Source organism: Oncorhynchus mykiss, chromosome 2 (genome assembly GCF_057628025.1).
Source record: "Oncorhynchus mykiss isolate SJ-2025 chromosome 2, ASM5762802v1, whole genome shotgun sequence".
Lineage (NCBI taxonomy): Eukaryota > Metazoa > Chordata > Actinopteri > Salmoniformes > Salmonidae > Oncorhynchus > Oncorhynchus mykiss.
The window spans coordinates 72,028,278-72,056,261 of record NC_143023.1 but is presented as its reverse complement, the minus strand read 5'-3'; the positions used below and the strand labels follow the sequence as shown (position 1 = coordinate 72,056,261).

Below are 27,984 nucleotides of genomic sequence, written 5' to 3'. Positions count from 1 at the left end.
TAGTTTCAAGCACAAGCTTTGAAAGTTTGACTGGGGGAATTGAGGAGAGAATGAAAACAGTGCCGCTGCTGTTGGGAAAAAAGGGAGGGAGAAAAAAACGTTATTAAAGGACTTGAACCTGGGATTTGTTCGTAGACAAATGGTCTTCGTTTAAAATGAACATTGAGGAATATTGGTGGACATAATTGAGTTTAATTGCGTACAATCTATCAATGTCAGCGATTAAAAGGATAATATATGCAATCGATTTGGATTTTTGAGTGTAGCTTCGATTAGTTCTTCTACCTTATCAGTCATGCAGTTAGAATTACGAACATTGATGTTTGGAATTGTAACCGTGCTGGTATTATTTCTGATCATTGCTGATATTGCTGAAGTCGAGAAAGAAATTGCGTAAGTATAGCGGTGGATTCTGATTCGAGTTGTTCATGCATTTTGTTGCACGTGTTATCTAGATGTTAAAATGCATTATTCAGATAAATATAATTATCTTATGTTCATATAGAATTGTTAGACTCAGCGTTATCTTCACTCATTCAGTTTAGAACTTAAGAAGATGTTGAGCGCTCCTCTTACATTTCCTCAGTAGGATGCATGTAGGTTGAGTACAATTTTGTGCATTTCAAGGTTACAAACCTCTGTGCATGTATTGATACATTCCACTCCTATTCCCATCTTTGAAAAAATGTGCAATCTAGAACCTAAAAAGATTATTCGGCTGTCCCCATAGGATTGAAGAACCCTTTTTGGTTCCAGGTAGAACCTTTTTGTTCCAGGTGTGTTCTATGTAGAACCCTTTCTACAGATGGTTCTACCTGGAATCGAAAAGGGTTCTCCTATGTGGACAGCCGAAGAACCGGAACCTTTTTTCAAAGAGTGTTGTCTGGTTTTTTATCCAACCATTCACTTTAGCTGTTCCTTTGTTTGTGATATCCCAGTGTAATAATGCAATTGATGACAGCTGTTCAACAGACGCTCAATACCTGTATCCAAAGAGCAATTTCTGTGAAGTTTAGCCTCCATTCATTATACAGTAGGCTACAGTGAGTGAGTGAGTGAGTGAGTGAGTGAGTGAGTGAGTGAGTGAGTGTGCGTTTGCATGTGTGTAGACGTGTACTCTTGGCACTTTACTTATGGAGTGCATGGATGAACTAATTGCTACAAAACCAGGGGAGTTTTTGGGGGGAGAGACAATGTGCTGGTAATCAGATAGTTTCAGGTGTAACTTTACACTGTTAACTCTCTTCAGTGAAGAATACTGTACTCTCTAACAGCAGTGTCAACTGGATTTTTGCTCTAATTCTATTGCGTTTTCATAATAAAAACAGTCTGTATAGTCACTGTTTTAGAAGAGATACTAACAAAATAGAACAGACCACTGTATCAAAAGGAACCAGTCCAATAATTGGAAGCCCATTTTCCTTTCCACATCAAACCTTGAATCAATAGCATCATCAGGCTGAGCTGAGACACCCCAGGGCTTCGTGACAAATGGCATGCGCTTGGGGGTTTTGTTCCACACTTCAGTGTATCCTGTTTGCACTCCAGCTCCAGTCATGTCATGGTAGAGGGCTGTTTGGTGGGTGGCTGTGCAGATAGGAGATTACTGTTTGATTTGTTACTGTGAGAGCAACAGACTGGTGACAGAAGAAACAGTTTGCCTTTCTACAGACATAATTGAGCCCTGCAGCAGAAATCCTCTATTACACAAATACAACTCTTGAAGCTTGGAAGATACATGTGCTGCAAACAGTTCTGCCATGAAGACCTCTGGGGCTGGAGAGAATGATAGCACAAGTCTCAAGGCTGTAAATGTTAAGCAGCTGGAACAGTTGGTATGGAGTACTTTGTCTAACGGGTCACAAATGACCAAGTATTTATTAACATACTTATGGTGGTAATTACACAGTAATAATCATGTTTATATTGTAATTACATGGTAAGAACCAATGAATTACAAATGCTTCATGAAGGAGCTTGCCTATATTAGTACATATCTCCATTCCAAGAACAATAGAATAGCTGTGTTGCTCCCCAGATAGCACAGCTAGGCCTGTCACATTCATTTCAGCAGATTGAATGCTCCTAGCTCCTGGTCTGCCGCCTGGTATATTAGTGATTCTCCTTGCCTCTGTAATAACTGACACAAGATGCAATTGCACATACCTAATTGGGATTTTCACTGTCCATTTGCACCGTCCAATTAGTGTGGCAATAATATTATAGTACTGAGTGCTTGCTCTAATTGATTTTCTGGAGCTTTATAGTTTTACACACCCCGTGAGAGTTGGGTTTTTGAAGCAGATATGTGATGAGATTTTATCGTCTTTTCTTTATTATGTTGAGATTGTGGTCATAAAAGGCAATGATGATGTATCTAATGTTGTATATCTTGAACAGTAGTCCATGCTACTCATAGAGTACAGATTATATACCATTCAGGTTGATCTTTACAGGATGTTGACCGACTACACGTTTTTATCCAGACTCGGTAACAGTCAGATTGGTAGATCAGTTGGCATGTCCTGTTTTTTTTCCCTCAGGTACATAAGATACCTGATACATTGAGATATCCCGCCCCCAGGGATCATGTGACACATTGCCTTTACATACCTCTTTAATGACAAGCATGGCCTTCAGCGCACATTTTCCAGTATTATATCAATGTAATGGCTGTTCTGTTTCACCATCTGACTGCATTTTGATGCATGCTCTTGTCCTTCATGTTCACGTGAGCGTGATGAGCCTACTGCTCATCCAAATACACATTAAGAGCATAGCCATATACCATATTCTGACAGGTTGAGTTATATGCCTGGAAATTGATTAAACCAGCTCTCGCCCCTCACACTTCATGTTCTGCATGATTCCATTCATCTAACAAACAATATTTTTTGTACAGTTATTAATATTTTTTTAATACACTACATACACATACAAACAATATTGTGAATTATTCTGATGGTGGCTATAATTACTTTTTTCTTGGTCTAGGAATCTTGGAGGTTCCAGACAATTGTACTTGCACACCCTCATTCCCAAGCCAAACAGGTTTGTCAGGCTGGTCTGCCCCTTCCACCATTGCCTCCTGATTTTGTAACACTCATCAATTCTGTTATTCTAGCTTTTTATTTGCTATCCTTCAGAGCTCATATGCCTGCAGACATGTAAAATAATTAACAGACTTAATACACATGAACATATCAGTAATCTCATTACCCTATGATTGGGTTTTGCCCTAAGGCAAGAAAATGAACATGAATAAAAAAACATTCAATTGCTTGTTTCCATAGAAACATGTAAGACCTATGAGATTTGGGAAAGCTGCATGGATTACAGAATTGTATCTAATTAAAATAATTAATAAATTACATAATTGATGTACAATCTCTGATGTGTACTGAACAAAAATATGAATGCAACATGCAACAATTTCAAAGATTTTACATGCAACAATTTCAAAGAGTTACAGTTCATATAAGGAAATCAGTCAATTAAAATAATTTAATTAGGCCCTAATCTATGTATTTCACATGACTGGGAATACAGATATGCATCTGTAGGTCATAGATACACAAAATGAACAAAAGTAAGTGGACACCTGCTCGTCGAACATCTCATTCCAAATTCATGGGCATTAATATGGAATTGGTCCCCCCTTTGCTGCTGCTGTGAAGGCTTTCCACTAGATGTTGGAACATTGCTGTGGGGACTTGCTTCCATTCAGCCACAAGAGCGTTAGTGAGGTTGAGCACTGATGTTGGGCGATTAGGCCTGGCTCGCAGTCGGAGTTCCAATTCATCCCAAATGTGTTTGATGGGGTTGAGGTCAGGGCTCTGTGCAGGCTAGTCAAGTTCTCTCACACCGATCTCAGCAAACAATTTCTGTATGGACCTCCCTTTGTGCACGGGGGCATTGATATGCTGAAACAGGAAAGGGCCTCCCCTGAACTTTTGCCACAAATTTGGAAGCACAGAATCGTCTATAATGTCATTGTATGCTGTAGCGTTAAGATTTCCCTTCACTGGAACTACAGGGCCTAGCCCGAACTATGAAAAACAGCCCCAGACCATTATTCCTCCCGCCGACGCTGGGCATTGGGCATGGTGATCTTAGGCTTGTGTGTGGAAATCCATTTCATGAAGCTCCCGACAAACCGTACTTGTGATGACGTTGCTTCCAGAGGCAGTTTGGAACTCGGTGGTGAGTGTTGCAGACGTTATGCTCTTCATCACTCGGTTGTCCCGTTCTGTGAGCTTGTGTGGACCACCACTTTGTTGCTGAGCCGTTGTTGCTCCTAGATGTTTCCATTTCACAATAACAGCACTTACAGTTAACCGGAGCAGCTCTAGAAGAGCAGAAATTTGACAAACTGACTTGTTGGAAAGGTGGCATCCTTATGCCGGTGCCACGTTGGAAGTCACTGAGCTCTTCAGTAAGCCCATTCTTCTGCCAATGTTTGTCTATGAAGATTGCATGGCTGTGTGCACGATTTATACACCTGTCAGCAACTGGTGTGGCTGAAATAGCCAAATCCCCAAATTTAAAGAGGTGTCCACATACTTTTGTATATATAGTGTGCCTTAAAAGAAGGTAGGGGCGTGTATAAGAAAACCAGGCAGTATATGGTATGAGTTACCACCATTTACCTCATGCAGCACGACACATCTCCTTTGCATAGAGTTGATCAGGCTGTTGATTGTGGCCTGTGGAATGTTGTCCCACTCCTCTTCAATGGCTGTGCGAGGTTGCAGATATTGGCAGGAACTGGGACATGCTGTTGTACACGTCGATCCAGATAATCCCAAACATGCTCAATGGGTGACATGTCTGGTGAGTATGCAGGCCATGAAAGAACTGAGACATTTTCAGCTTGTGTACAGATCCTTTCGACATAGGGCCGTGCATTATTAGGTGATGGTGGCACGACAATGAGCCTCAGGATCTTATCACAGTATCTCTGTGCATTCAAATTGCCATTGATAAAATGCAATTGTGTTAATTGTCCGTAGCTTATGCCTGCCCATACCATAACCCCACCGCCACCATGGGGCACTCTGTTCACAAAGTTGACATCAGCAAACCACTCACCCACATGATGCCATACACGTGGTACGCAGTTGTGAGGCCGGTTAGACGTACTGCGAAATTATATAAAAGGACGTTGGTGGCGGCTTATGGTAAGAAATTAACATTGAATTCTCTGCCAACAGCTCTGGTGGACGTTCCTGCAGTCAGCATGCCAATTGCATGCTCCCTCAAAACTAGAGACATCTGTGGCATTGTATTGTGTGACAAAACTGCACATTTTAGAGTTGCTTTTATTGCCCCCAGCACAAGGTGCACCTGTGTAATAAGCATGCTGTTTAATCAGCTTCTTGATATGCCACACCTGTCAGGTGGATGGATTATTTTGGCAAAGGAGAAATGCTCACTAACAGAGAGACATTTTTGTGCCTATGGAACATTTCTGGGATCATTATTTCAGCTCATGAAACATGGGACCATCACTTTACATGTTGTGTTTATATTTTTGTCCAGTTTAAAAATTATATACAGTGAGGGAAAAAAGTATTTGATCCCCTGCTGATTTTGTACGTTTGCCCACTGACAAAGAAATGATCAGTCTATAATTTTAATGGTAGGTTTATTTGAACAATGAGAGACAGAATAACAACAACAAAAATCCAGAAAAACGCATGTCAAAAATGTTATAAATTGATTTGCATTTTAATGAGGGAAATAAGTATTTGACCCCCTCTCAATCAGAAAGATTTCTGGCTCCCAGGTGTATTTTATACAGGTAAAGAGCTGAGATGAGCACACTCTTAAAAAGAGTGCTCCTAATCTCAGTTTGTTATCTGTATAAAAGACACCTGTCCACAGAAGCAATCAATCGATCAGATTCCAAACTCTCCACCATGGCCAAGACCAAAGAACTCTCCAAGGATGTCAGGGACAAGATTGTAGACCTACACAAGGCTGGAATGGGCTACAAGACCATCGCCAAGCAGCTTGGTGAGAAGGTGACAACAGTTGGTGTGATTATTCACAAATGGAAGAAACACAAAAGAACTGTCAATCTCCCTCGGCCTGGGGCTCCATCCAAGATCTCACCTCGTGGAGTTGCAATGATCATGAAAACGGTGAGGAATCAGCCCAGAACTACACGGGAGGATCTTGTCAATGATCTCAAGGCAGCTGGGACCATAGTGTCGTGTCTTTGGCTATGCCGGATTAAGTGATATGACATGCTATTCTATAAAATAATTTCTCCGTAATTAATATTACCTGATTGAGCCAATCATGTAAATGTAATTAACTAGAGAGTCGGACACCACTAAATCATATTTATAGAGCTGTTATCTTCTGAATAAACCTAGTAAAGACCTAGTCATATTTTACATCAATAGCAGTCAATATTAATCGTCATCTTAATTCAGTCTCATCTGAAAGTTGTAAATTCTTGGTTATCTGCACGAACCCTGGCTAACAAATTGAATCAGCAATACAAATTTGGGTTGAATTATTTATTTACTAAATACCTAACTAATCACACAGAATTACACATACACATATTTAAATCATAACTTGATTACAAATTACGTCATAAAGGAAAACGTCCCTAGCGGGCGGAACAGATATGACAGCTTGTTACACAAAAGAAAAGGGGCTGGGTTTGAGTGAAAGAGCGGGAAGACTGAGGAACAAAGGGCGAAGTTGTGCTATCGTAAATACAGTATCTAATGCATTCTAAATTACCGCCCATTTGAAAAAGGAAAATGCAACAAATATTTACTCTGAGCTGCGCTTCGGTAGGTTGGTGGTAGATGGAAGGCCGTGTTGCCCAACCGAGTCCTTTGTCCTTTGAAGAATGCCTCTGCTGGTAAATTGAATACGTTGTAGTAACGTTGTTGTGTGGTAGACGGGATACTCCGTCTGTTCCTTCCTAACCCTCGTTTGCAGCGGCTGTTGCTAACTCAACGGCTAGGAGGTATCACTTCTGTAATGAATAAGAGTTAAAAAAGTTCATACCATTCCCACCAAAGCTCACGCTGATGTTAGCTTCGTTCTGTAGTTATTATCTGAACCATTCTGACATCGGACCGTCGTCCTCACGTCCTCGGAACAGAAAGTTATATTGTCGTCAAGGGCCACTGATTGAGCAGAGCCCTATTTTATGAAAACCCAAATCTCACATTTTAGAAGCTAAAATCACACTTCATCCCATCACAAAAATTTCATATTCAAACATTTAAATTGAACAACAATTCCATGTGAATCTGATAACTCTGATGTGTAGACTTTCTACTGTAGAGTTTGTCATCCTATCATTGATGAGAATGTCTCAGATGACAACCGAACTGACGTCATATTCATTAAGTACCACCGCATATGTTCAATTGGTCGGATTACCAGAATATAGTTCATTTCCCCCCACCTTCTGATGTTCCCAGAATCTCTATGTTAACCAATGATTTTGCAAATGTAACATCAGTAGGGTAGAGAGAGGAAAAAGGGGGAAAGAGGTATTTATGACTGTCATAAACCTACCCCCAGCCCAACGTCATGACAATAGTCACCAAGAAAACAATTGGTAACACACTATGCCGTGAAGGACTGAAATCCTGCAGCGCTAACAAGGTCCCCTGCTGAAGTTTGCCAATGAACATCTGAATGATTCAGAGGACAACTGGGTGAAAGTGTTGTGGTCAGATGAGCCAAAATGGAGCTATTTGGCATCAACTCAACTCGCCGTGTTTGGAGGAGGAAGAATGCTGCCTATGACCCCAAGAACACCATCCCCACCGTCAAACATGGAGGTGGAAACATTATGCTTTGGGGGTGTTTTTCTGCTAAGGGGACAGGACAACTTCACCGCATCAAAGGGACAATGGACGGGGCCATGTACCGTCAAATCTTGGGTGAGAACCTCCTTCCCTCAGCCAGGGCATTGAAAATGGGTCGTGGATGGGTATTCCAGCATGACAATGACCCAAAACATACTGCCAAGGCAACAAAGGAGTGGCTCAAGAAGCACATTAAGGTCCTGGAGTGGCCTAGCCAGTCTCCAGACCTTAATCCTGTAGAAAATCTGTGGAGGGAGCTGAAGGTTCCAGTTGCCAAACGTCAGCCTCAAAACCTTAATGACTTGGAGAAGATCTGCAAAGGGGAGTGGGTTCAAAATCCCTCCTGAGATGTGTGCAAACCTGGTGGCCAACTACAAGAAACGTCTGACCTCTGTGATTGCCAACAAGGGTTTTGCCACCAAGTACTAAGTCATGTTTTGGAGAGGGGTCAAATACTTATTTCCCTCATAAAAATGCAAATCAATTTATAAAATTTTTGACATGCGTTTTTCAGGTTTTTGTTGTTGTTATTCTGTCTCTCACTGTTCAAATAAACCTACCATTAAAATTATAGACTGATCATTTTTTTTGTCAGTGGGCAAACGTACAAAATCAGCAGGGGATCAAATACTTTCCCCCCTCACTGTAAACATAGAAATTCCCTGGGGTTTGAAAATAAGTGTCATCAATGATGTCATGAAATGGACTATAGGGCTTTCATTACACGTTTGATGGCTTTACACACAGGACTTGGTTGTTCATTCACACTGCTTTTTTAAGTGATGACATTAATTCTTATATCACATGTATCAAAGTCATGTTGCCCTTAATTTAGGATAAATGCCTCTGTCCTGTTGTAGAAATGTAGCAGTGAAGGCCAATCCTAAACCTTTAGTCAGTGAAGGGGAGGACAAGAGCCCTGCTTCTCCTTCATACTCGAATAATACCACCAAGCTCTCTACAGATAACTGGATGTTCAACAGGACCCTCTCCAATCTCATCAGGTAGGCCTACCTCTGCATTGGTCTCCATCAGATCTCACACTCCTCTAAGCTAGGTATTCCCTCATGGATAACTTATTTTCTTTCTATAGGAAGAACATCCTGAGGTTTTTCGACCCAGAGAGGGACATCTCTATTCTGAAGGGCACATTGAAACCTGGAGATGTCATCCACTACATCTTTGATCGTCAGAGCACTACCAATATCTCAGAAAACCTATACCAGTTGCTGCCCACTGCATCCCCCATGAAGAACCAGCACCACAGGCACTGTGCCATCATAGGGAACTCTGGGATCCTACTCAACAGCAGCTGTGGGCCAGAGATAGACTCCTATGACTTTGTTATCAGGTAAGGTGAGCTCTCGTTCTCTGTGGTCGACGTGAGTAAATTATTTATGCATGCTAACTCTCGCAGGGCTGCCGGCCCAGACCATATCCCTAGCCTCAGAGCATGTACAGACCAGCTAGCTGGAGTGTTTACTCTCCATATCCCAATCTGATTCAAGATGTTCACAATTGTTCCTGTACCCAACAACGTGAAAGGAACTGATCTGATGAAGTGCTTTGAGAGGCTAGTTAAGAACCATATCACCTCCACCTTATCAGACACCCTAGACCCACTACAATTCCCATATTGGCCCAACAGATCACCATTGCACTGCACACTGCCCTATCCCATCTGGACAAGACGAATACCTACATTATATACACTGAGTGTACTAAACAAAACCTATTGCCCTCAGAACAGCCTCGATTAGTCGGGGCATGGACTACACAAGGTGTTGAAAGCGTTCCACAGGGATGCTGGCCCATGTTGACTCAAATGTTTCCCACAGTTGTGTCAAGTTGGCTGGATGTCCTTTGGGTGGTGGACCATTCTTGATACACACAGGAAACTGTTGAGCATGAAACCAACAGCAGAATTGCAGTTCTTGACACACTCAGACTGGAAGGCATGGCACCTACTACCATACCCCGTTCAAAGGCACTTACATCTTTTGTCTTGCCCATTCACCCTCTGAATGGCACACAAACACAATCCATGTATTAAATGTCTTAAGGCTTAAAAATCATTCTCTAACCTGTCTCCTCCACTTCATCTACACTGATTGAAGTGGATTTAACAGTTGACATCAATAAGGGATCATGGTTTTAGAAGTGGGGGGACAAATATATATTTTTTAATCCAGTCGGATAAACACTACAAACAGCCTACTCGATCTCACGGAGGTGTCCTCATGATCCTAAAGCCTACCATTGCATTGTTTTGTATCACATTCCAATTATAAAACTGGGGGGGCAAAAATCTAATTTCAGAATTTGGGCAGGATATGTCCCCTCCATCCCTAGTGAAAGTTGCACCCCTGGTGACAGAGACATGATTGTTACATTCTTAGTCCTGTGGCCTACTAAGTGAATAGGGTATCATTACATTTAATTATTTAACGCAATACAACATTTTTCATAAGGCCTTATTTTGAAGGCATAGTTATCTTAATGTAGTGGGCTGAAAATCATGGTTTACAGGCAACACCAGGCCTGCAAGTAACATTATGCTGGCTTGCAAAGTGATGTGTAATTCCTATTGGAATTCAGCCAGAGTGGGGATATCCAACATTTTTCATTTGTATTCACCGGCAACCGGCATTTAGAATGGCTGCCGGGTTGGGAAGACTAAAATATGAGACTACCTAAAGCATCTAAACTGGAACTACCATTTCAGTAACGGGTGCAACAAGTCCCAGTAACTGATTGGATTTGTTTAGGAAAATGTTATTTATATTTGAGAGGCATAATATTAATCAATCAATGTACATGCAAAAACATGGAAACATTTGAAACAAACAATTCTACAAATCTACCTCCTGTCAGAATCGTGTGTATAGGTGGCAGGGAAGTCCGGCGCAGGAGAATCAAACTTAATGGAATGGAGTTAACTTGAAAACAAACATGACTCCAAAACCATGAATATAACAAAACGAAGTGGGTATGAGGACCAGTCACGCACCAACAGAGGGTTAAATACACAACAGGTAATGAAATGGGATTGAAACCAGGTGTGTAGGAAGACAAAACCAATGCAACATGAAAAATGGATCAATGATGGCTAGAAGACCGGTGACGTCGACCGCCGAGCACCGCCCAAACAAGGAGAGGCATCGACTTCGGCAGAAGTTGTGACAGTGCGCGTCGACACCGGCCTCGGGGACGACCCGGAGGGCGAGGCACAGGGCGATCCGGATGGAGACGGTGGAATTCTCGCAGCAGGGAAGGATCTAACACGTCCTCCACCGGAACCCAGCATCTCTCCTCCGGACCGTACCCCTCCCAGTCCACAAGGTACTGAAGGCCCCTCGCCCGACCAATTGTCTACCGCAGGAGCCTCGGTCTGACTGATGCCAAGGAGCCAGTACCGGCTGATACCCTAATATACATTGAAAGGGAGAAAGGTTAGTGTAGGAGTGGTGAAGCGAGTTCTGGGCCATCTCTGCCCAGGGCAAGAACTTCGCCCACTCCCCCGGCCTGTCCTGGCAATAAGACAGCAGAAACCTACCCACATCCTGGTTAACTCTCTCCACCTGCCCAATACTCTTGGGGTGAAAACCTGAGGTAAGGCTGACCAAGACCCCCAGATGTTCCATGAACGCCTTCCAGACCCTTGACGTGATCTGGGGACCCCGATCAGACACTCTATCCTCAGGCACCCCATAGAAGACGTGTGTAAACAGGGCCTACGCAGTTGGTAAGGCTGTAGGGAGACCGGGCAAAGGGAGGAGACGACAGGACTTAGAAAAACGATCCATAACAACCAGGATCATGGTGTTACCCTATGAAGGTGGAAGATCAGTTAAGAAATCCACCGACAGATGCGACCACGGCCGTTGTGGAACGGGTAAGGGTTGTAACTTACCTCTGGGCATGTGTCTAGGAGCCTTGCACTGGGCGCACACTGAGCAGGAGGAAACATAAACCCTCACGTCCTTAGCTAAAGTGGGCCACCAGTACCTCCCATCAAGCCAGCGCACCGTCCGACCTATCCCAGGGTTATCAGAGGAGGGTGACGTGTGGGCCCAATAGATCAATCGGTTGCGGACAGCAGACGGAATGTACAGACGCCCAGCTGGACACTGAGGGGGAGAGGGCTCTGCACGTGACGCCCGCTCAATGTCTGCATCCAGCTCCCACACTACTGGCGCCACCAAACAAGAGGCTGGGAGTATGGGAGTGGGATCCATGGACCGCTCCTCTGTGTCATACAGCCGGGACAGAGCGTCTGCCTTAACGTTCTGGAAGCCTGGTCTGTAAGAGAAGGTAAACACAAAACGGGTGAAAAACATGGCCCACCTTGCCTGGCGAGGATTCAGTCTCCTCGCCTCCCGGATGTAGTCCAGATTGCGATGGTCAGTCCAGATGAGAAAAGGGTGTTTAGCCCCCTCAAACGAATGTCTCCACGCCTTCAAAGCCTTGACGACAGCCAACAGCTCCCAGTTCCCCACATCATAGTTTCGCTCCGCTGGGCTGAGCTTCTTCGAAAAGAAGGCACATGAGCGGCGCTTCAGTGGCGTATCCGAGCGCTGAGAGAGCACTGCTCCTATCCCAGCTTCGGATGCGTCCACCTCCACTATGAATGGCAAAGAGGGATCCAGATGAGCCAACTCATGTGCCGAGGCAAACAGCCTTCAGGTGCCTAAAAGCCCTGTTCACCTCAGCTGACCACTGCAAGCACACCAGGCCCCCCTTTAGCAGTGAGGTAATGGGAGCAGCAACCTGACCAAAACCCCGGATAAACCTCCGGTAGTAGTTGGCAAACCCTAAGAATCGCTGCACCTCCTTTACCGTGGTGGGAGTCAGCCAATTACGCACGGCTGCAATGCGGTCACTATCCATCTCCACTCCTGACATGGAAATCCGATGCCCTAGGATGGAAACGGACTGTTGGAAGAACAGGCATTTCTCAGCCTTGATGTACAGGTCATGCTCCAACAGGCGACCAAGCAATCTGTGCACCAGAGACACATGCTCGGCACGTGTAGCGGAGTATATCAGAACGTCATCAATATACACCACTACACCCTGCCCGTGCAGGTCTCTGAAAATCTTGTCTACAAAGGATTGGAAGACTGATGGAGCATTCGTCAACCCATACGGCATGACTAGGTACTCATAATGCCCTGAGGTGGTAGTAAAGGCTGTCTTCAACTCGTCTCCCTTACGGATACGCACCAGGTGGTACGCACTCCTGAGATGCAGTTTAGTGAAGAAGCGCGCCCCGTGCATTGACTAAATCGCCATAGCGATTAGAAGTAGCGGGTCACTGTACCTCACCGTGATTCGATTGAGACCTCAATAATCAATGCACGGGCGCAAACCTCCATCCTTCTTCACAAAAAAATAAACTTGAGGAGACGGGTGAAATGGAGGGCTGAAAATACCCCTGACGCAGGGATTCGGAGACATATGTCTCCATAGCCACCGTCTCCGCTTGCGACAGGGGATACACGTGACTCCTGGGAAGTGCAGCATCTACCAGGAGATTATTCACACAATCCCCTCGTCGATGGGATGGTATTGAGTCGCCTTCTTTTTACAGAAAGCGAGAGCCAAATCGGCATATTCTGGGGGAATGTGCACGGTAGAGACCTGGTCTGGACTTTCCACCGTAGTAGCACCAAAGGAAACCCCTAAACACCTACCTGAGCACTCTCGCAACCACCCCGTGAGAGCCCTCTGTGGCCAAGAAACAGTGGGGTTATGACAAGCTAACCAGGGTAGGCTCAGCACCACAGGATATGCAGGAGTAAATAAGGAAAAACTAATATTTTCCCTGTGACCCCGCTGCGTTACCATACTCAAAGGAGCGGTGGCCTCCCTGATAAACCCTGACCCTAATGGTCGACTATCTAAGGTGTGAACGGGGAAAGGCACATCTACAGGAACAATGGGGATCCCTAAACTATGAGCTAATACTTTATTAATGAAATTCCCAGCCGCACCTGAATCTACTACCGCCTTATGCTGGGAACACGGGGACAATTCATGAAAAGTGACAGACAAACATATGTGCAACAGAGGGCTCTGGATGAGAATGGTGCCTACTCACCTGGGGTGACGCCAGAGTGCCCTGCCTGCTACCTCGAATCCCAGAGGAACCAACCCGGCACCGACCAGCAGTGTGACCTCTGCGACCACATATGTGTGACCTCTGCGACCACGAACGGGAACCCCCTCCATTCTCCCTGCGTTCCATCCCTCCCAGCTCCATGGGTATCGGAGGGTGTGCGGGAGGATGGAACAACCAGACCCCGATCTGGAGGTTGTCCAGCAGGATGGACAGGTCCACCAGCTGGTCGAAATTGAGGGTGGCGTCTCTGCAGGCCAGCTCCCGACGGACGTCCTCGCGTAGACTACAGCAGTAATGGTTGATCAGGGCCCTGTTGCTCCATCCAGCGCCGGCAGCCAGGGTCCGAAACTCCAGCGCAAACTCCTGGGCGCTCCTCGTCTCCTGCCTTAGATGGTAGAGGCACTCACCCGCCACTCTGCCCTCGGGTGGGTGGTCGAATACTGCCCGGAAACTGCGGGTGAACTCCTCAAAATGGTCCAATGCCGCATCTCCCCCTCCACAAGCAGCGCTGGCCCACTCCAGGGCTTTCACTGTGAGGCACGAGACGAGGGCAAAACTCTTCTCACGGTACAATGGAGCTGGGTGGACCGTGGCCAGGTACAGGCTTAGTTTGAGGAGGAAACCCTGGCAGCATCTCTGTCGCACCCCTGTGGCATGGATAGATGGATCCTGCTGGGTTCAGGCGGGAAAGGGGCACTCAGAGTCTCCCCTCGGTTGTGCTAGTGGAGGCACTGGAAAACCTTCCTGGGTGTCTCCCAGCGGTCCATATTCTGGACAACGCGATCCATGGCGGTGCTCAGATTGTAAATCATCTCTGTATGTTCCATGACACGCTCCTCCACCTCCATGGCCGGGGTACATTCTCCTGCTGACTTCATGTTTGGTCAGAGATTCTGTCAGAATCGTGTGTATAGGTGGCAGGGAAGTCAGGAGCAGGAGAATCAAACTTAGTGGAATGGAGTTGTTTAATAACTTGAAAACAAACATAACTCCAAAACCATGAATACAATAAAAACAAAGTGGGTACGAGGACACTTTGCACACCAATACAACCAACACGAATACTGAACAACAAACAATCTCTGACAAGGACATGAGGGGAAACAGAGGGTTAAATACACAACAGGTAATGAATGGGATTGAAACCAGGTGTGTAGGAAGACAAGACAAAACCAATGGAACATGATAAATGGATCAATAATGGCTAGAAGACCGGTGACGTCGACCGCCGAGCACTGCCTGAACAAGGAGAGGCATTGACTTCGGCAGAAGTCGTGACAACTGCAATAGAGCATTCTAGTAAATATGATAATTTTGGGCGTGATTTTGGTTTAAGATTGGTTATTAACATCAACACTGGGATTCTTTTACATGAATGAGTGTTAACGTAATTTAACACCTGAATCAACACTAGAAATGTTACACTGAGAAATCAAGACTAGGTAACACGGGCCAATTTGCTGTGTATAAAAGTGAATTATGAGTTAATTTATCATTGAATTTGCAGTGGAATATTCAGGATAGTAATGAGGCTCTCTCTATTAAAGCACTATACATATTTATACTCATAACTTTTATGTAAGCACAGTCCCTTAGATTTCACAAATACTTTACCTTGAGGATTCAATACCACTGCTCTATAACATATTCTCCACACCTTTGAAATGCCTGCTACTTTTAGAAATGAGCAGCAGTACTTACAGCAATTAAATACCTGCTGGGTAAATGTGACATTTTCAAAAGCTACTGCTATCCACCCGAAATGTAATGGGGTGCTTTATAGAAGCACTGCCGTTTGTTCCTAGGACGGCTACACTCATTTACCGAGGGAGAATGTCTGTCTGAAACCATCCGTCAATGCTGGTCTGTGCTAGTGTGTCAGCAAACGGCTTTCTGTGAGTGGGTTATTTATTGCTATATAACTGCTTTGTCTGTCCGTGTAGCAACAGAGAAAGCACAGCTATGCATAGCAATTGTACAACTACAGATGTTTATAGGGGGAAGAAATCCAAGGTTGCCTAACTGTGTCCACACTACAGCAAGGCATTGTGACAGTGGCGGTCGGTGCCGTTTGAGATGAGGGAGGATGATTTTGTTTTCATGAGCATGGCTTCATTTCTATTACAGCATATTGGATGATTGTCATTCAAATGCCATTCACCCAGCTCAATGTAACATCGATAGGTTTAGGCTACTACATGACAGACCAATTTTCCCTGTACCCATCATGAGGTTGCTACAACCTAACCTATGAATAAAAGTTGACAATGTAGGTGCACAGGTCGAGAGATTTTTGACTAATCAAGGTGACAGACTTTGACGCATTCAATACGCCTTGCACACTCTTGCCTGCATCTAGCTGATCTGGGGTGTAATCATTAGTCCAACAGTTACAATTAGTTATATTGGACAAATTCAGGTATGTTTATCCCGATTCCGTTTGCTTCCATTTAAGAAGCGTTTTGAACAGAATCGGCAGAATGAATACACCGCTGATCCCACGCAAACACAGTTCACTTTCATAACAGCCATATAAAAACAGCATGATCACTGCTCATTGTATATAAAATTCCTTCTCGCAACTATCTACGCACTCTCCTCCTGTCATCTTTTCCCTTCGCTTGTGGACTTCAGTGCACAACACAGCAGATTTCTGTGACCAGGCAAAAAAGCCTCCACTGATTCGTGAGTACCGGTAATTAGAAAGTAGAGCACATAAATCAGGGGTTTCAAACTCATTTCATGGAGGGCATAGTGTCTGCTGGTTTTTGGTTTTTCATTTCAATTAAGACCTAGACAACCAGGTGAGGGGAGTTCCTTACTAATTAGTGACCTTAATTAACAAGTACAAGGGAGGAGCGAAAACCCGCAGACACTCGGCCCAGTTGTGGAATGAGTTTGACATATGACATAAATTAATGATGAAGAGAGGCATCTGAACTAATGGAAATTGGGAAATATGCGAAACCATATCAATATTTCACAGTTTTTTGGGGATGGGAATCATAGTACATCTCGTATCTTTTGATTCCTGTACAATAATAGCAAAACTGTAGCAAGGCAGTGAATTTCCGCTGATACGTTTGTACTGCTGTAATGAGATTGGGATATTTGACATTACTTTGGGAAGGTGTTTTTCCCCATCCTCCTTGTGTAACGTGATCTAACTTCTGGATATGCAGAGCCATACTGTATGCCTCTATGGTGGAAGAGTAAATCCCCAACCTCCCTGCTGCTGGAGTGCCAGATCAACAGGGAAACGGAAAGACGGGTCAGAAAGGGTTTGCACAGAAAGACATAGCTTAGCAGGGGCCGTTAGCTGGGAGGGAGTGATGAGGGATTTGCTGAGGTATTCAGGTAGGGAAATAATGACTCTGCTCACAGCAGTGCTCAGTTAAACCCGACTCTGGCTCTCACACAGCCCCACATTATTTATTTTAATAGATACAGGACATTTTATTTCCCCTTAGGCCATTATCTCTCAGTGCATTGGTATAGTATAGTAATTACTTTTACTGAGGTCAGTCAAGTAACCTTCTTTTGACACGATACCAACACACAGCAGGATGACACATGGAATACATTCATTAGGGTTTCAGTTACAGTTCACCCCTGAGCTAGCTGTGTTTGGTGTAGGGTTGTTCTTAGCTGACTGATTATGTGCTTAATGCATGTTGAACAATGTCAGAGCTAACTAAATTAGTGTATGTGGAGTTTATAAATCTTTATGGAGTTTATGGAGGACAGTAGGATTGGGCCAATTTATGAGATCTGTGGTTTGACCTTAATATTTGTGAAAGACTAATCAAATGGACTAAATGATAGCAGAGTAATTTAGATAAATGTATCTTTTCAGATGTAACCTGGCGCCAGTGGAGGAGTATGCTGGGGATGTGGGCCGGCGCACCAACCTTGTGACCATGAACCCATCTGTGGTGCAGCGGGCCTTCCAGGACCTGGCCAGTGAGGAGTGGAGGGAGCGCTTCCTGCAGCGGCTCCGGAGCCTCAGCGGCAGCGTACTGTGGATCCCAGCCTTCATGGCCAAGGGAGGAGAGGAGAGGGTAGAGTGGGCCATCCGTCTCATCCTGCTGCACACGGTTGATGTGCACACCGCCTTCCCCTCACTGCGCCTTCTCCATGCTGTCAGAGGGTAAGACAAGGAGGGAACGCATGTGCTCTTTGTGACACTGAAACTCGTAGTCTGTACACCTGTGAGCTCCACAATCCAGGGCCTGGCAGCCACTAATTAAGCAGCAGTTCACAGGTCCCCTGCAATTTTTAAACAGAGTATTAGAGCTACTCAACAGGCCATTGTTGACCAACTTACTGCTGCTGGCCTCTCTGCCTGCTGTTGAATTTGCAGGAGGACAGCTAGCCAGCAGAAGTGTTATTTTTTTGTAGTGTATTTTGACAAAAAGCCTTGAATCTTTTCTGAAAGGGCAATAAATGTTTTGAAATGCAGGGAAAACGCTGTTAGAAATGCAGTACATGTCTATGACCTTTTAGCTACAGTGGTGCTTGATAAATGCCAAACTGAATAGATTCCCCTGGGTTTCTGCTTCTCTGAGTACTCGATAGATCCACCATTGACCTCCTGCGAGTCCTAGGCCACTGCTAGGTCACTGGCTCCTCTTAGAGTATCTCGAGGTCCAGGTAGGCCACGCTGGGCTGGGGGCCTGTGAGTGAGAGGACCAGATGGGGCTTGCATTGTGACTGCAGGCCCCAGACCTGTCTCTCTTATTACAATTTTGTTCCTCTTCTTGAGCCCACTGGCGCCTCAGCATACATCCACCCAGAGAGCTGAGTGAAAGACACCACATAGGGAGAGAAAGGGTGCTTATTGTAGGGGCTTATTCAAGGGTGAGTGGACTGCCATTGTAGTGCTAAGAATGCAGAGGGTTCAGTGCTTTCTAACGGATATTGGCTTCATTGCACTCATCCTCTTTATCAGAGATAAAGTCTACCAGACTTTGCTTCAGATAATCTTCAACACGATTGTATTCTTGCTATGTGTTCTCTGTCATAGGACCTTGGCGTGTGTGCAAGTGTCCACTAGTTTTATAGGTTCTGTAGATTTATTTTCCAGATACAAAGGAAAATATTGAACACTGAGAATTAGCTCTATCCTGAAATAAAGATTCCAAAGATTTCCTCTTAGGTATTTCTTTCAGATGTCAGGTAACACTTGAGTGCCTTAAAATACCTTTAGCTTGGTTATATAACTATCTTGCTCCATTCTTCAGGTATTGGCTGACCAACAACGTCCAGATAAAGAGACCCACCACTGGTCTACTGATGTACACCATGGCCACTCGCTTCTGTGAGGAGATCCACCTGTACGGTTTCTGGCCTTTCCCTCAGGATTCACAGGGGAAACCAGTGAAGTACCATTACTATGACACTCTGACCTACGAGTACACGTCCCATGCCAGTCCACACACTATGCCACTGGAGTTCAGGACCCTGAGTTCACTCCACAGACAGGGGGCGCTGCGTCTCCACACTGGCTCTTGTGATGTAGGAACATAATCTAAAAACACAGCAAGGAATGTACTGTATGTCTCCATCAATGACTCTTACGCTTTTGGGAAAATACCTCCTGCTTAGTTGATGTCTGTCAGACATGGACATCTCAGAGGAAATACTTCCTCTATTAAACTGTAGGACATTTTTATGTAGCTGTGAATTTAGTTGAATGACCGTATGCAGGATACTGCATGTCTTATTTGGGCTCATGTTGTTGTCCTTCAAGAGACATGAGCACTGAAGAGTTTTTAACATTTCTACAGTAACCTGTGAAAATTTTACCTAGAACGGACACTTTTTAATTTGTTAAAAAATAACTAATTTATGTTGGTAAATGCTTTTTTTCAACAATAATAACTTTTCTATTTACATTTAATGTGTCATATAAAATGTATATAATTACAACATTTATAAACTTTTTATTGATATTTTGATAATTATTCCTTTGAATTATATGATAAATCTACTTCATCACTACTGTTGGAGACATCATATCAGACAGATCAAAGGCAGGAGCACCAGCCTGCATAGCACTGATTGAGCCACAAGATGGAAGCACTTCTTCATAAGGAAACTATAAATAGTAGTACATTTAGTTTTCCACATTTAGTTTATTAGTGAACATGGGTTCAACTACATACTACTGTGATGTTTGAGTTTATTTTATTTTTACAGGGACAGTGCACATTAATCAACGTTTCAGTAGAAGTGCCGGTTTTAGCCATCCGGCTAATTTTCAACCGCAGTCCCTGGGCAGTTTTGTTAGCTCTCACCTTAAATTGGGAATTGTATTTAATGAGTAGCCTAATAGTGTAGGCCTAGTTTCTTATTTTTGCCTTAACTTCTTCCTCATCGGGGAAACTGGTTTGTGGTATTTGGAAATCGAGACCGTGGGACTATAAGGTTGTATCTGCACAAAGCGTGGTTCTGAGATATTGAGAATGACATTTTTCACATCCCAGATCTCAAATGTTTTGTAGTGAATTATTTGCTTTCATAACCCATTAAGGTCCTCGCCATCAAGGCACCTAAAGTGCAGAGTATCCCAATTCTAAGACATTTGTCAATCTTTTTTTGTGTGTGGGGTGCACAGGATTTTCAATTTCAATAGAAAAGTACAGATATTTAATGATTAAATAAAGAGAATACCCTTAATTATTTCTAATCACATTATCAAATATATTAATTCATGTTCATCACACATTTGTTGAAGAGATCGTATCCTATGGAGAACTAGCAACATCTCACAGGTAAAGGACCACCTAAAGAGCTACTCCATGTGAATAACTCAATTTTTACCAACATGTCAGAATCTTGTCGTCCCCAGGTTATGAAATACAGTATCGCATTTCTTTCCTTGTTTCTGTTTAGGGTGTGAAGTATAACGAGTCTTTGAATGTTGTAATAAGATATAGCTGCATGCAGCAATCACTGAGATTAAATCACCAATGTTGGAAAAGATAGAAAATAAATAACAGATGTTTAAGCAGCTTCACAACTTATTAAATGGTTCTACAGATGATCTACAGAGCTCTTAAAGCCACGGGATTCAAGTCATCCAGGGCAGACATAGGCTATTATTAGTTTACCTACTGCTTAGTCTGAGGCAGTGCACTGTAGTAATGTTGAATAGAGGCACTCAACTGGAATGCAAAATGTTTAAGCGATAACAGTCAGACAGGGAACACACCCAGCTGTTCACACACTACTGTTTACACAGGAACAGCCAACAGCAAACTCCTGATCTTCAACGGTTCCCTGTGGGTTTGACAATTTCTTCTTAGGAATTTGCCTCTTAAGACCATTTCCAAGTATAGGTATGTTAAAAGACCTTGTGTTGATGTTGGCTAATGCTTTGCAGATATTCAGAAGGTTGTGCTTGTTTTGTTGTTTTACTATTTGTCTTAAGAAAAAAATGTCCTCATCAATCTACACACAATACCCCATAATGACAAAGCAAAAACAGGTCTTTAGAATTTTTTGCAAATATATATATATATATATATATATATATATATATATATATATGAAAAACAGAAATACCTCATTTACATAAGTATTCAGACTGTTTGCTATGAGACTCGAAATTGAATTTAGATGCATCCTGTTTCCATTGATCATCCTTGAAATGTTTATACAACTTGGAGTCCACCTGTAGTAAATTCCATTGATTGGACATGATTTGGACAAGCGCACCTGTCGTTGACAGTGCATGTCAGAGCAAAAACCAAGCCATGTGGTCAAAAGAATTGCCCATAGAGCTCCGAGACAGGATTGTGTAGCGGAACCGATCTGGGGAAGGGTACCAATACATTTCTGCAGCATGGAAAGTCCCCAAGTACACAGTGGCCTCCATCATTCTTAAATGGAAGAAGTTTTGAACCACCAAGACTCTTCCTAGAGTTGGCCACCTGGCCAAACTGAGCAATCAGGGGAGAAGGTCCTTGGTTAGGGAGGTGACCAAGAACCCGATGGTCACTCTGACAGAGCTCTAGAGTTCCTCTGTGGAGATGGGAGAAACTTCCAGAAGGACAACTATCTCTGCAGCACTCCACCAATTAGGCCTTTATGTGGCCAGATGGAAGCCACTCCTCAGTAAAAGGCACATGACATCCCGCTTGGAGTTTGCCAAAAGTCACCGAAAGACACTCAGACCATGAGAAACAACATTCTCTGGTATGATGAAACCAAGATTGAATTCTTTGGCCTGAATGCCTAGCGTCACATCTGGAGGAAACCTGGCACCATCCCAACAGTGAAGCATGGTGGTATCAAAAATCCTTGATGAAATCCTGCTCAGGACCTCAGACTGGGGCGAAGGTTCAACCTTCCAACAGGACAACAACCCTAAGCGTACAGCCAAGACAAGGCAGGAGTGGCTTCGGGACAAGTCTCTGAATGTCCTTGAGTGGCCCAGCCTGAGCCTGGACTTGAACCCGATCAAACATCTCTGGAGAGACCTGAAAATAGCTGTACAGCAACGCTCCCCATCCAACCTGACAGAGCTTGAGTGGATCTGCAGAGAAGAATGGGAGAAACTCCCCAAATTCAGGTGTGCCAAGCTTGTAGCGTCATACCCAAGAAGACTCCAGGCTGTAATTGCTTCAACAAAGTACTGAGTAAAGGGACTGAATACTTATGTAAATGTGACATTTCCCTTTTTATATATATATAAATGAGCAAACATTTCTAAAAAAAACAATTTTATCAATTTTAGAATAAGGCTGTAACCTAACAAAATGTGGAAAAAGCGTCTGCGTCTGAATACTTTCTGAAGGCACTGTATTTCCAATTAGAGGAGGCTGGTGCAAGGAGCTATAGGAGGACATGCTCATTGTAATGGCTGGAATAGAATCAATGGAACAGAGTCAAACATGTGGTTTCCTATTGTTTGATGTGATTATAATTTCCATTTATTCCATTCCAGCCATTACAATAAGCATGTCCTCCTATAGCTCCTTGCACCAGCCTGCTCTAATGGAAATACTCCCACCAGCCTCCTCTGATCTCCATCAATGGGATATCGTCGGCAGACAACTTGTTATCAACAAATAATGTGAACATATTGGTTATGCAGGCAAGACACAGAATTGTTTGATGGAATGTGTGTAAATATTTAGGAGTCTGCAGAATGAAGATATGTTTATCTGCACCCCTAGCTCAAGGCAGCTGTGTTAAAGAAAGTTATTTAATTCTAAAAGTTTCAAAGGTTTGGCAAGATGTTCAATACTCTAGTGATCTCCCAGAAACAGATTTTTTTGGCTCCATGGCGGGAACATTCCTCTGTTAATACAGTGCCTTCAGAAAGTATTCACACTCCTTGACTTTTTCCACATTTTGTTGTGTTAAAAGGGGGATTAAAATTAATTTAATTGTTATTTTTCTTCAACGATCTACACAATCTCCACCCAAAAAATATTATGGAAAAAAAACCACTTTCAATTAGAAAAGTATTCAACCTCCTGAGTCAATCAATACATGTTAGAATCACCTTTGGCAGCAAAGTCTTTCTGGGTAAATTTTTAAGCACTTTGCAAACCTGGATTGTACAATATTTGCCCATTTATTTTATTTTTTCATTCTTCAAGCTCTGTGAAGTTGGTTGTTGATCATTGCTAGATGGCCATTTTCAAGTCTTGCCATAGATTTTCAAGTCAATTTAAGTCAACTATAACTAGTCCACTTAGGAAAATGTAATGCTGTCTTGGTAAGTAACTCCAGTGTACAATTGGCCTTGCGTTTTAGGTTACTGTCCTGCTGAAAGGTGGATTTGTCTCCCAGTGTCTGTTGGAAAGCAGACTGAACCGGGTTTCCTCTAGGACATTGCCTGTGCTTAGCTCCATTTATTTTATTTGTATTTTAAAAAAACCTCCCTAGTCCTTGCCGATGACAAGCATACCCATAACATGATGCAGCCACCACCATGCTTGAAAATATGAAGTGTGGATTTGCCATAAACCCAATGCCTTGTATTCAGGACATAAGTTAATTTCCTTGCATTTTTTTTCTTCACTTTAGTGTCTTATTACAAACAGGATGCATGTTTTGGAATATTTTTATTCGCTATAGGCTTCCTTCTTTTCATTCAGTCATTTAGGTTAGTATTGTAGAGTACAATGCTGTTGATCCATCCTGGTTTAAAATCACCATTGGCCTCATGATAAAATCCCTGAGTGGTTTCCTTCCTCTCCCTCAACTGAATTAGGAAGGGTGCCTGTTTCTTTTTAGTGACTGGGAGTATTGATACACCATCCAAAGTGTAATTAATAACTTCACCATGCTCAAAGGGATATTTTAAAGTATGTTTGTTTTTATCTACCAATACGTGCCCTTCTTTGTGAGGCATTGGAAAACCTCCCTGGTCTTCGTCATTGAATCTGTGCTTGAAATTCACTACTCGATTGAGGGACCGTACAATTATCTGTATGTGTATGGTACAGAGATGATGTTAAACTTCATTATTGCACACAGAGTTAGTCCATGCAACTTATTATCTGACTTGTTAAGCACATTTCTACTCCTGAAGTTATTTAGGCTTGCCATAAGAAAGGGGTTGAACACTTATTGACAAGACTTTTCAGATTTATAAAAAAAATGTATATATTCAAACAATTTCACTTTGAAATGATGGGTTATTGTATGTAGATCAGTGACACAAATCTAAATGTAATACGTTTTAAATTCAGGCTGTAAGACAACAAAAGGTGGAAAAGGTAGTTACTAGAAATCAAATCAAATGTTATTGGTCACATACACATGGTTAGCAGATGTTATTGCGAGTGTAGGGAAATGCTTATGCTTCTAGATCCGACAGTGCAGCAGTATCTAACAGGTAATATCTAACAATTCCACAACCTAACACACACAATCTAGTAAAGGAATGGGATGAGATTATATAAATATATGGAAGAGCAAGAACTATTAGAAATATTCCGTGTGGCTTACTCAAGTCCAATAAGAAGCCTTGTGCTCTCACACGTGATCTGGCTGTAGAAAAATGTTGTTTTGACATGATGCGTCTGTAGAACTACATGTTGCTCTTATTACACTTCCAGTTAAAAATAGACGTAGTCTTACTTTAGATGTCAGTAGGCCTTCCGGAGTAATGAACGTATCTTTTCATAAAAGAAAGTCTGTGTTTTGCAAAAATAGAAACAGTATGTGACCAATACCACTAAACTAATTACCCCTGAAACGGCCTTGGGGTCACAGCTTATGGGACATTCTGAAGAGATGTTTACATATCCTGCTGTCAAAATGTGTTAATGATTATTCTTTGGTATTCTATATTGAGGTTTTTCCTGTCTGAGCTATATATCCTCAGCATTTTGTTAACATTTATTTTATGCAAATGATTGTGTTGGATCTGAAAGTGTTTTTTGTTTTGGAAGGACACCATACTAAAACAATGAAATCTTTCTTGAAATAGGCTAATGCAATTTACCTTTTGCCTTTTACAGTGATTGAAACAGGAAGCGCATAGAAAGTACATCTGTAGTATCAAAGGAACTGTGTGCATGTTACAGGTAAGAGAAAAGTTTGCAGAAAGGTGTAGAACATTGTGATAGGGTCCCAATAGAAGGCCGGAGAGTACTGCTGATATACAACCATGACTTGGAACTCCAAAAGCCAAGGGCTTAGCAAAAATGAATACTGAGCAAGTGCAAATGTCACACTTCAGTAAAATTATTCAACAAGACCAAGACAGGAGGTGGATGGTTGATGGTGAGGGAGAGTACTTTTATTTGGAAAAAAAACATGGAGCCAGCCAGTGGGTAGTTAACTCTACAATGACATTTTTTGTGACAGAAAAACCAAGCTAGACATGCTTTATATATTCTTCAAAAGAAGCATTAAACAATGGTTTTCTCACTTAGGCATTTTTGGCTTAGAGTTGGGATGAGGGTAATTAGCAATGATCTAGATATAGTATGACAGCTTTGATTAAATTTACCAGAGGAAAAGCTGCCTTAACCAGAATATTCATTTCAAATAAAAGTTCTCAATAAAGTTCAAATGAATATTGTTACGAGACATAAACCCCAAAATAAATTACTTGTACATTCAAACACTGCACTGAAGATCAGAAACATTCACACTATTATCCTTTTAGAGAGGATTTTGTAGAAGAAATCAATTGCAGAGGAGAGAAATGAGGAAGGTGGAAATGTTTTAGCAACAATACATCTAAAATAAATATATCAAGAATACAATCAAAGAAACAAGACTACCTGTACATTATTGAAAACTACAGAATTAACTAAATCACACTCAAAATATCCTACATTAAAATCCTCTGATGACTGAAACATAAAATAATAATCCAAACTGGACTCAAGTTTTTTATATTTGTATACAATGAAAAACTTGAATCTTACTGTCAATCTTCAACAGTAATTTATTTTAACTGCAGGCTGAAAAATACAAATCTAAATGGAAAACAAGTTAACAGCTTAAAATCATGTGCTCTCTGACAATGTGGCATAGGAAGATTGAACAGAACGTTTTAAGTTCCTCTAATGGTGTTACTTATCAGATAACTCAAATTAATTCCATTTGAACTTCCTGGAAACCCCCCGTATGTACTCTAGTTGATAGTGTACTCTCAGATAACAAAACTGGTTAAACAGACAAGGTGACATTAAGGATTCAACACATTTTTTATATTACTACACTACATTTCCAGAGGACCTAAAGACCACATTATCTAAGGATGGAATGATTCTTTGAGTTATTTCTTCATATTAACTGATTCTTTAAACATGTACTTTTGTTTCAATCAAAAGTATTCCTCATGTGTTAGACTATTTAGAGCGACACGTCAGAGGTGCCTTGAAATACCTGAGTTGATGGGTAACTTTTGTCCAACAATGTGTTTTAATTGTAGGGGTAGGCAAATGTAAAGCTTCTGAATGTGAAAGCATGCACTCCATTTACTGATGTATGGTCCAATTAAAAGGCACTGTACATACACATTGGCTGTTCAATTGCTTCTATTTTGAAATAGAAAAACCAAAGTTTGCCAGTCCATTGGTCAGTTTATTATACTGCAACTGTCTAAATGGTGGGTCGTTGTTTGGGGTTTCAACTTTCTCAATTATTACAGGAAAGAGGTAGGTGCCAATTTCATTTGAAAGTAATCTGCATACATTTATATTACAACAGTCATAACCCTCCCTTCTCACACTATTTCTTCCATCAACAGCTTAAAAGCATTCATTTTGTAAGAGTAGTTAGTTATCCATGATTATTCCTTCACTTAAAAGAAATATCTGTCACACATCAGTCTAGTCGCAAAGCCAATCATTGTGGCATGGAACCAATCAAATAATTAATTCCACAAGTTCTGAGTAAATGTGGAACATGCCACGAAAGTCCTGGGTTAAGGTTACCATTTTTAATAAGCCTGTGTGAGCAATACCGGGATTTGCCTGTTATGTGTAATTACATTCACTAGAACACACCAATGACCCGGTCTCGGAACATGTCTGGCAAGGTAATAATGGTAAAAAAAGATGAGATACTGTTTGTATATTCAAATATACATTGATATATTTTACAATTCAACTTTGAGAAACGTACATGTATTTCCAAAATCATACAAAGTATATTCTATGACCTGTTCTTCAATATACTTGTTTGTCATTGTGACCAAACATATGCACTAGAAACCTTATCCAACCCCAGGTTAGAGATAGCAGCAAAATGGGAGACTCTCAAACACATACAGTAAAAATATGCACCCAAACAAACTATGAGACAGAGGACAGAAAGCCTCAGACAGTATACAGTGTATGCACATTTGAGTGGTTAGTGTAATATTTGGAATAAGAATAATAAGACAATTAAAATAATCTTTGCAACAGACGAGTAAATAAGTATTTATATAAAATATTATTCTGAGGATTGTATCTTATATTATTAGTGAATAATATACCATAAGCATTACAGGACGGCAAAAGGATTGCCTTGCAGACAGCAAAA

At 42.3% G+C, this 27,984-nt stretch overlaps 1 protein-coding gene across 2 annotated transcripts; it reads left to right on the top strand.

Moving 5' to 3' along the window:
- Positions 1–46: 46 nt before the first annotated feature.
- Positions 47–27,798, top strand: LOC100135856 (alpha 2,8-polysialyltransferase IIb). 2 transcript variants are annotated; one of them, XM_090185008.1, is made up of 7 exons: positions 47–393; positions 2,995–3,051; positions 8,711–8,854; positions 8,944–9,201; positions 17,831–18,124; positions 19,218–21,317; positions 25,461–27,798. In XM_090185008.1, exons 1-6 carry the CDS (start codon positions 296–298, stop codon positions 19,501–19,503), a joined length of 1,137 nt encoding a protein of 378 aa, XP_090041134.1. In that variant the 5' UTR covers positions 47–295; the 3' UTR covers positions 19,504–21,317; positions 25,461–27,798.
- Positions 27,799–27,984: the final 186 nt, after the last annotated feature.

Bases quoted from the DNA above. Each gene is read 5' to 3' on its own strand.
- LOC100135856 (XM_090185008.1), top strand. From the start codon at position 296: ATGCAGTTAGAATTACGAACATTGATGTTTGGAATTGTAACCGTGCTG. The intron at 394-2,994 runs GTAAGTATAGCG...TTCTTGGTCTAG, and splicing joins GAAGTCGAGAAAGAAATTGC to GAATCTTGGAGGTTCCAGAC. The intron at 3,052-8,710 runs GTTTGTCAGGCT...GTCCTGTTGTAG, and splicing joins CTCATTCCCAAGCCAAACAG to AAATGTAGCAGTGAAGGCCA.